Genomic DNA, 9,954 nt, shown 5'->3' on the forward strand with positions numbered 1-9,954 from the left:
AAATACACATCACATATATCTTATTACATTTGTTGTACCACTTCGTTTTTCGAGCTTTAAAAAAGGTAGAAATAAAAGAAGTAAGGAAAGTGAGCAAGAATCGTGAAGGTGCAGGAAAGTGTTGGGAAAAGAAAGCCCCTTAGGGAAGATGTTAGAGAAGGAAGTAAAGAAAGGAAATAAGACCCTAGAAAGAAAAGGAAAAAAAAGGAAAAACAATCGCTCTATTGTAACACAAAACTTCGCAAAAAAAGGATATACCAACCGTGTTTTAAATTTTTTTATTTTATACCCCCCGTTACCAGATCCTGGTGCCATTTATATTTTAAATTACTATTGCACCTTACCAATTCACGTCTCAAAGTCACCTTTCTTTAAGTTCAGGACCCTTGTTTCTGAATTAACAATGTTACTCTCCATTCTAATGAAGAACTCAACCATATTATGGTCACTCTTGCCCAAGGGGGCACGTACAACAAGACTGCTAACTAACCCTTCCTCATTACTCAATACCGAGTCTAGAATAGCCTGCTCCCTCGTTGGTTCCTCTACATGTTGGTTTAGAAAACTATCCCGCATACATTCCAAGAAATCCTCTTCCTCAGCACCCCTGCCAATTTGATTCACCCAATCTATATGTAGATTGAAGTCACCCATTATAATTGTCTTACCTTTGTTGCACGCATTTCTAATTTCCTGTTTGATGCCATCCCCAACTCCATTACTACTGTTAGGTGGCCGGTACACAACTCCCACTAGCGTTTTCTGCCCCTTAGTGTTTCGCAGCTCTACCCATATCGATTCCACATCCTCCAAGCTAATGTCCTTCCTTTCTATTGCGTTAAGCTCCTCTCTAACCAGCAACGCTACCCCGCCTCCTTATCCTTTCTGTCTATCCCTCCTGAATATTGAATATCCCTGGATGTTCAGCTCCCAGCCTTGGTCACCCTGGAGCCATGTCTCCGTGATCCCAACTATATCATATTCATTAATAACTATCTGCACATTCAACATCCACCTTATTACGAATGCTCCTTGCATTAAGATACAAAGCCTTCAGGCTTGTTTTTACAACACCCTTACCCCTTATACAATTATGTTGAAAAGTGGCCCTTTATGATTTTTGCCCTGGATTTGTCTGCCTGCCACTTTTACTTTTCACCTTGCTACCTATTGCTTCTACCCTCATTTTACACCGCTCTGCCTCTCTGCTCTTGCACCCAACCCCCTGCCACATTAGTTTAAATCCTCCCCGACAGCACTAGCAAACACTCCCCCAAGGACATTGGTTCCATTCCAGCCCAGGTGCAGACCGTCCTGTTTGTACTGGTCCCACCTCCCCCAGAACTGGTTCCAATGCCCGAGAAATTTGAATCCCTCCCCATTGCACCTTTTTCAAGCCACGTATTCATCTGCAATATCCTCCTATTTCTACTCTGACTAGCCCGTGGCACTGGTAGTAATTCAGAGATTATTACTTTTGAGGTCCTACTTTTAAGTTTATCTCCTAGCTCCCTAAATTCACCTTGTAGGACCTCATCCATTTTTTAACCTATATTGTTGGTGCCAATATGCACCACGACAACTGGCTGTTCACCCTCCCCCTCCAGAATGTTCTGCAGCCGTTCAGTGACATCCCTGACCCTTGCACCAGGGAGGCAACATACCATCCTGGAGTCTCGTTTGCGGCCGCAGAAACGCCTATCTATTCCCCTAACAATTGAATCCCCTATTACTATTGCCCTTCCACTCTTTTTTCTCCCCTCCTGTGCCGCAGAGCCACCCATGGTGCCATGAACTTGGCTGCTGCTGCCTTCCCCTGATGAGCCATCTCCCCCAACAGTATCCAAAATGGTATACCTGTTTAGGAGGGAGATGACCGCAGGGGACTCCTGCACTACCTGCCTACTGCTATGCTGGCTATTGGCCACCCGTTCCCTTTCTGTCCTCTTACCTTTTACCTGTGGTGTGACCAACTCACTGTACGTGCTATTCACGACTTTCTCAGCACCGTGGATGCTCCAGTATGAATCCAACCGCAGCTCCAATCGTTCAATGCGGTCTGCCAGGAGCTGCAGCTGGACACACTTCCTGCAAATGTAGTCACTAGGGACACCGACCATATCCCTGATCTCCCACATGTTGCAGGCTGAGCAAACCACGGGACCAATCTCCACTGATATAGCTTACTCCCAAATTAACTCAACTCCCTCACGCTATAAAAATCTTTATCCTTTAAACTGTACCTTTACTAATAAATACTGTACCCTTAACTCACAGAACCCTTAACTCACAGAACCCTTAACTCACTGAACCCTTAACCTGAAAGCAGAAATGCAAACCTTCTCTGGAAGTGAGATGCAACGCTGCAGATTGGGTAACTCCTCCTCTCACCAACGGCTCCCCGGGCCTCTGTGAAAGCAAGCCCCGCGCTGGATTTTTAACTCACCGCCCAGGTAACTCCTCCTCTCACCAACGGCTCCCCGGAATTCAGCTGACCCCTCCCTCCCTAGCTGATTCACCAGCACAGTGGATACCCATGTCACAACGGTCTCCTTTAGAATTAATGTCTTGTAAACTCACACATCAGAGAATGAAAGAGAGGACTGTTAAATACATGATTAAGTTAAGTACCCATCTGTTTGAAGTGGACACTTGCTACTATGATGCTCCCTGCCAATTATGCCAAATCTCAAAGTGGTGAGATTTTTTATTGCACAGTTCATGTAACAAGAGAAGTCCAAGCTCAAGTGCCATGTTATAATTTCCATGTAATTCTTCCTAAGTGTCCACAGTTAACCCCAATGCAGTGATTTATAAACAGATTTACTGAAAATAGCAAGCGCCATGAAAAACAACAGACTAAAATTTCAGGTATGGGACCTACATTGAAATTTGACTTGACTGATCATTTTTATTTCAATCAGTCAGAGCAGTCAACTGTGTTTAACAAAATATTAAGATGGTTTGACACAAAACATATTCAATGGTCTTGCAGAGTTATACAGCAAAAAAAAAGGCTCTTTGGTGCACCGTCAAGGATCTATTTAAATTATGCTAATTTTATTCCCATCCAATTACCCCAGAATCTACAGCTCCCTTGCACATTAAAGGGAATTAGTCTCCAAACACAGATGCAATGGCCAAATATGTTTGTGGTCTTAATAATAATAATAATAACTTTATTTATAAAGCACTTTAAACAACTACAGTTGCCACAAAGTGCTGTACATGAGAAATCATGAACAAAAAGCTATTACAAACAATTAAAAACCATTAAAAACCGTACAACGAAGGACTATAAAAAACACACTAAAAATTAAAAGACATTAAAAGCACTAAAAACAGGAGCAATGCCTCAGCCAGTGTCGAAAGCCAAAGAATAAAAATATGTTTTTAGGGAGGATTTGAAGATGGACAGTGAGGGGGCCTGTCTGATGTGCAACGGCAAGGTGTTCCAGAGTGCCGGAGCAGCAACAGAAAAGGCTCTATCCCCTCTGAGCTTCCGCTTAGACCTTGGTACCTCAAGGAGCAGCTGATCAGCTGACCTGAGGCACCGGGCAGGAGCATATAGGTGGAGCAGCTCAGAGAGGTAAGGCGGGGCGAGCCCATTCAATGATTTAAAAACAAATAAAAGAATTTTGAAATGAACTCGAAAGTGCACTGGGAGCCAGTGTAGAGAGGCCAAAATTGGCGTAATGTGCTCCCTCTTTCGAGTTCCAGTCAAAAGGCGAGCGGCAGCATTTTGAACAAGCTGGAGACGAGCCAATGAAGCTCGTGCGACTCCAGAGTAGAGTGCGTTACAGTAATCCAGCCTAGATGTAATAAAGGCATGGATTACTGTTTCAAAATGCTCCCGCTCGAGAATGGGCTTCACCTTTGCCAGCTTCCTTAGGTGAAAGAAGCTGGACTTAACCACCGCGCCTATTTGTTTGTCTAGTTTAAAATCACCGTCCATCCTAAAACCCAGGTTCAAGACGGTTGGCTTTACAGACATTGCCAGTGGACCCAAGTCAACAAAGGGAGGTTCACGGCAGCCATTGGGGCCAAACAAAATCACCTCTGTCTTCTCTTCATTAAGTCCCAGAAAGTTTAAGGCCATCCAGGACTTAATGTCCTCAAGACAAGACAGAAGTGATTTTAAAGAATAGTCTTCCTCTTTCCTGAGTGGCATATATAACTGGCTATCATCCGCATAAAAGTGAAAGGAGATGCCATGCCTTCTTAAAATTGAGCCCAGAGGAAGTAAGTATAAGGAGAAGAGCATGGGGCCCTAAAATTGAGCCCTGTGGAACCCCATATACCAAGGGAGTGGAGGAGGATTCAAAGTCAGCAAGGCTTACCCGCATGGTTCTGTCTGCCAGATAGGACCTGAACCATCCCAGGGCACTGCCACAAATGCCCACTTGGTGCTGTAGTCTGGAAATTAAAATTCCATGGTCCACTGTATCGAAGGCGGCAGATAGGTCCAGCAAGACAAGAACCACATAATTACCTGAGTCGTTTGCCAGGAGGATGTCGTTGAAGACCCTTAGCAGAGCCGACTCTGTGCTATGCATAGCCTTGAATCCAGACTGGAAAACCTCCCGAATATTGTGCTCATCCAGGAAGAGTTTCAGCTGCGCATAAACTACCTTCTCCATGATCTTGGAGATAAAAGGCAACTTGGAGATCGGCCTAAAATTGGACAGATCAGTTTGATCCAGGCCTGGTTTTTTAAGTAGTGGTTGCACTACAGCATGTTTAAAATTTATGGGGACAACCCCAGAACACAAGCTACTGTTTATAATGGCAAGAACCGACTGCCCTATACTCGGGAAAACCTCTTTAAAAAGAAGAGGAGGGACAGCATCACAGGGGGAACCCGACGGCTTAATATGCCTAACCACATCCTCTAGACCCGACAATGTCAGAGGCACAAACTTTTCAAATGCCACCAGGCATGGGGCCGGAACAGAGGGGTCAGAGGCAGGAGCTGAGATGAGAGCCCTTATAGAAACGACCTTATTAATAAAGAAGTGCAGGAAGTCATTGCACAATTCGGACGATGCTTCCAAGCAAACAGGCTGTGGGGCATTTAAAACAGAATCAATAGTTTTGAATAATACGCGTGGGTCGTGACGCTTAGCCACTATTATTTTAGACAGGTAAAATCTTTTGGCCTCTTTAACAGTATTTTGATCATTTCGCCAGCTGTCCTTTAGGATTTGCGATGAAACCTGCAGCCTGTCCTTCTTCCACTTTCGTTCAGCTCTGCGACAATCCCGTCGAGCTGTACGAGTTGCGTCACTAAACCAGGGCTCGGGTTTAGCTCTGGGCTGCAAAGTTTTTAAAGGAGCCACAGAGTCCAGTATAGTTGTGCAGGAGGAGTGGAACCAAGAACTAATCTCCTCCGCACCAAGGGGAGTGGACGCAGAGGGGGCACAGAGCTGATCGAATGCAGCAGAGAATTGGCCAGCAGCAGAAGGGTTAAAGGACCGACAGCGCCGAGCAGACGATACAGGTCTAACTGCAGCACTGGAAAAACCAACATCAAACAGTACAGGCATGTGATCAGAAAACAAACTATCACAGACCTCCAAGTTTAATACAGGCAAGCCATAGGAGAGAACAAGGTCCAATGTATGTCCATGTTCGTGTGTGGGACCAGACACACACTGCACAAAATTAAAAGAATCAATAAGACTTAAAAAGTCCTTCGCCAACGGCTTATCAGGACAACACACGTGTATGTTAAAATCCCCAACCATAAGGACACGGTCATAGTTGGGCATAATCCCAGCCAGAAACTCAGAAAAGTCATTCACAAAGTCCTTGTGGTATTTGGGGGGTCGGTAGATGACAGCACAAAGCACCGTGTCGGAGCGACCCACCTCAAATAAAGTTGCCTCAAAGCTGGAGAACGTTGATAATGCAGTGCACTGTTTGCATTTAAAAGTGCTTTTATAAATGACTGCAATTCCACCTCCACGGCCCGACATCCGTGGCGAGTTGAAATAAGAGCAGCCCGCCGGCAAAAGTTCAGTAAAAGCGCTGCACTCACCAGGACCGATCCAAGTCTCTGTCACACAGAGGAAGTCCAGAGCCCGGGAACAGAAGAAGTCCCTCAAAATAAAAGTCTTGTTTGCCAGCGATCTGGCGTTCACCAGGCCAACCCGGGAAGGGGATGGACTCTTTAGGTCTGCAGATCGTGGAGCCCGGGGCAGTGTCCGCAGGTTCCGGATATTCACCCCGCGATAGCGGAGTCGAGGAGAGCAGGAGGAGCGGAGCCGGTCCCGCTGCAGCCTCCGATCGTAAGCGGGTAGGGGGGGAGGGGGGGAGAAAGGAGCAACCTGAAGCAGCCGGCACACCCGGCGACCGCCCCCGTCCCCTCCGAGGCGGCGTGTCCGGGCCGTAGCAGGCGGGCAGCCCTCTACACCTTCCGGGAGGAGTTGGTCCGGTGGCAGCTGAGAAGCACCAGGCTGGAGACCCCGGAAGAGCGGGCTCACCTTGAGGCTGCCCACCTCCCCTCCGAGGCGGCGTGTCCGGGCAGCTCTCCAGGCCGCAGCAGGCAGGCAGCGCTCTGTACCCTCTGGGAGGAGATGGTCCGGTGGCAGCTGAAAAGCACCGGGCTGGAGACCCCGAAGGCGAGGCCCACGAAGAAGTCGCTGACAAGGGAGCCCGGGCGCACCCAGTCTAAAACTCACCAGTCGACCGCCGCGCTTTCCACGGCGACGGCGACGCTTCCTTCGAGGCAAGGCCCAGTCCAGGTGAGTCGAGGTTCCGGATAAGAACGGTGGCAGGGTATTATATTCAAACGCACCGACAAACGCACCGACATTATGTCGTAGATCTTGGAGAGATTGACGGTCGTACACTAGCAGAGACTTTACCTGTATAGTGCCAAAAAACACCAAACACAGACAGAGCGACAGACGAGCAGCCACACACACCGGCGCCATCTTCCTACATGGATTGGATGCAATTACTTAAGATCTCCCAAGTTGCAGAGTTGTGTGTTCTGTCTATCCGCATTAGACGCTAGCATAATCGGGGTATTTAAAGAGGTGGCAAGGGCACACTCAGACTGGTGGCAAATCATCCTGAGGCTTCATTTGCAGAGAACCCCCACAACAAGGTGAATTAATGTCAGTAGTCAGATGACCAGATCAACCATAGCAACAGCCTTGTGAAGTATAGCATTAATATTTTTGGACTAATTATCAAGAGACTTGCGCTAAGAAGTATTACATAGCAAAGATGAGCGGGAAGCCAGAGGATTGGGAAACTTTTAAAGAGCAACAGAAGATAACTAAACAGGCAATACAGGGAGAAAAGATGAGGTACGTAGGTAAACTAGTGAGAATATAAAGGCGGATAATAAAAGCTTCTTTCGGTATGTGAAGAGGAAAAAATTAGTTAAGACTAAAGTTGGACCCTTGAAGAATGTAACAGGTGATTTTTTTTATGGGGTACTAGGAAATGGCAGATGAGTTGAACAGGTACTTTGGATCTGTCTTCACTAAGGAAGACAGACAATTTCCCTGAGGTCCAAGTGGCCAGAAGATCTTGGGTGATGGAGGAACTGAAGGAAATTCACATTAGGCAGAAAATGGTGTTGGATAGACTGATGGGACTGAAGGCTGATAAATCCCCAAGGCCTGATGGTCTGCATCCCAGGGTACTTGGAAGTGGCTCTAGAAATCGTGGATGCATTGGTGATCATTTTCCAATGTTCTATAGATTCAGGATCAGTTCCTGTGGATTCGAGGGACGCTAATGTTAGCCCACTCATTAAAAAATGCGGAGAGAAAAAACAAGTCAAGTCAAGTCACTTTTATTTATATAGCACATTTACAAAGCACCTCTCGTTGGCCAAAGTGCTTTACATTGGAATAAGAATAGTATAACAAACAACAGGGGTTCATAGATTAAATACAACCATCACTACATACATATAGCCCTCGTTCAGAGGACGTCAAGAAAGGCTTGGGAGTAGAGATGAGTTTTAAGTCTCGACTTAAAGGAGTCGATGGAGGGGGCAGTTCTGATGGGAAGAGGGTCCCTTTTTCGGGAATTATAGCCTGACTTCGATGGTGGGGAAGATACTGGAGTCAATTATAAAAGATGAAATAGCGGCACATTTGGATAGCAGTAACAGGATCGGTCCGAGTCAGCATGGATTTACCAAGGGGAAAACATGCTTGAATAATCTTCTAGAATTTTTTAAGCATGCAACTAGGAAAATGGACAAGGCAGAGCCAGTAGATGTAATGTACCTGGACTATCAGAATGCATTTGATAAGTTCCCACACAGGAGATTAGTGGGCAAAATTAGAGCACATGGTATTGTGGGTAGGGTACTGACATGGATAGAAAATTGGTTGGCAGACAGGAAACAAAGAGTAGGAATTAACGGGTCCCTTTCAGAATGGCAGGCAGTGACTACTGCAAATCTCGGTGCTGGGACAACAGCTATTTATAATATAAATTAATGATTTAGATGAAGGGATTAAAAGTAACATGAGCAAATTTGCAGATGACACAAAGCTGGGTGGCAGTGTGAACTGCGAGGAGGATCAGAATCAGAATCAGAATCAGAATCGTTTATTGTCATTTGAACATAAGTTCAAACAAAATTGCGTTTCTCAGGATGCGATGAGGATGCAGGGTCTTTGGTGGCAAAAACAGGAAGGCAGATTATTATCTGATGGGTGTCAAGTTGGGAAAAGGGGGAAGTACAACGAGATCTGGGGGTCCTTGTTCATCAGTCACTGAAAGTAAGCATGCAGATACAGCAGGCAGTGAAGTAAGCAAATGGCATGTTGGCCTTCATAACACGAGGAGTTGAGTATAGGAGCAAAGAGGTCCTTCTGCAGTTATACAGGGCCTTAGTGAGACCACACCTGGAGTATTGTGTGCAGTTTTGGTCTCCAAATTTGAGGAAGGACATTCTTGCTATTAAGAGAGTGCAGCGTAGGTTCACCAGGTTAATACCCGGGATGGCGGGGCTGTCACATGTTGATAGAATGGAGCGGCTGAGCTTGTATACTCTGAAATTGAGAAGGATGAGAGGGTTTCTTATTGAAACATAAAAGATTATTAAGGTTTTGGACACGCTAGAGGCAGGAAACATGTTCCTGATGTTGGGGTAGTTCAGAACCAGGGGCCACAGTTTAAGAATAAAGGGTAAGCCATTTAGAATGGAGATGAGGAAAAACATTTTCACACAGAGGGTTGTGAATCTGTGGAATTCTCTGCCTCAAAAGGTAGTGGAGGCCAATTAGCTGGATGTTTTCAAGAGAGAGTTAGATAGAACTCTTAAAGATAGCAGAGGATATGGGGAGAAGGCAGGAGCAGGGTACTGATTGTGGACGATCAGCCATGATAACAGTGAATGGCGGTGTTGGCTTGAAGGGCCGAATGGCCTACTCTTGCACCTATTATCTATTGTCTATTGCTATTGATCCAGCCAATATGATTTAAATTCTTATATGTCACTTTGAGGATTCAATTTAGTTTATAAGAATATAGAAATAAAAAAATATCAGTTGATGTCTTGTGAAGATGTAAGATTATTGTAAAAATGGATGTGATTCAAGTCAAGTCAAGAGTGTTTTATTCTCATATGTCCCAGATGGGACAATGAAATTCTTACTTGTGGCAGCACAACAGAATATGTGAATATGTAAACATTGTATATATAACGGGGGAAGAGATAAAAAAAAAAGAAAAAGTTGCTCATTGCTTTTTCTTTCAATATTGCAGGAATAAGAGGTATTTATTTTAAAATTTGTATAAATGTAATTGCTACGTTAAGGTTGTTACTGCTTTAAAGAAATGTCAGATGGTCAACTATTCCGTGAATTGTAACAATGTACGGAATGGTTTCCAGAGCTATTAGAGGGCTAGCTGTCATAATAAACAAGGTAGTGTAAATCCACAGGCTACAGTTTGCATTAAACAGCTCAGGGAGCG

The 9,954-nt window shown here is 45.2% G+C and overlaps 1 protein-coding gene across 1 annotated transcript; it reads right to left on the reverse strand.

The window, feature by feature from the left end:
- Positions 1 to 3,391: 3,391 nt before the first annotated feature.
- On the reverse strand, positions 3,392 to 6,938 carry LOC116985179 (the record flags this gene model as incomplete). Its single annotated transcript, XM_033039752.1, is given in 3 exon segments — positions 3,392 to 4,270; positions 4,272 to 4,844; positions 5,745 to 6,938. Coding segments are annotated over 3 exon segments (2,646 nt in total), but the record flags the coding sequence as incomplete, so codon positions are not given.
- Positions 6,939 to 9,954: the final 3,016 nt, after the last annotated feature.

This window comes from Amblyraja radiata, chromosome 2 (genome assembly GCF_010909765.2).
Source record: "Amblyraja radiata isolate CabotCenter1 chromosome 2, sAmbRad1.1.pri, whole genome shotgun sequence".
In the NCBI taxonomy this organism is placed as follows: Eukaryota; Metazoa; Chordata; class Chondrichthyes; order Rajiformes; family Rajidae; genus Amblyraja; species Amblyraja radiata.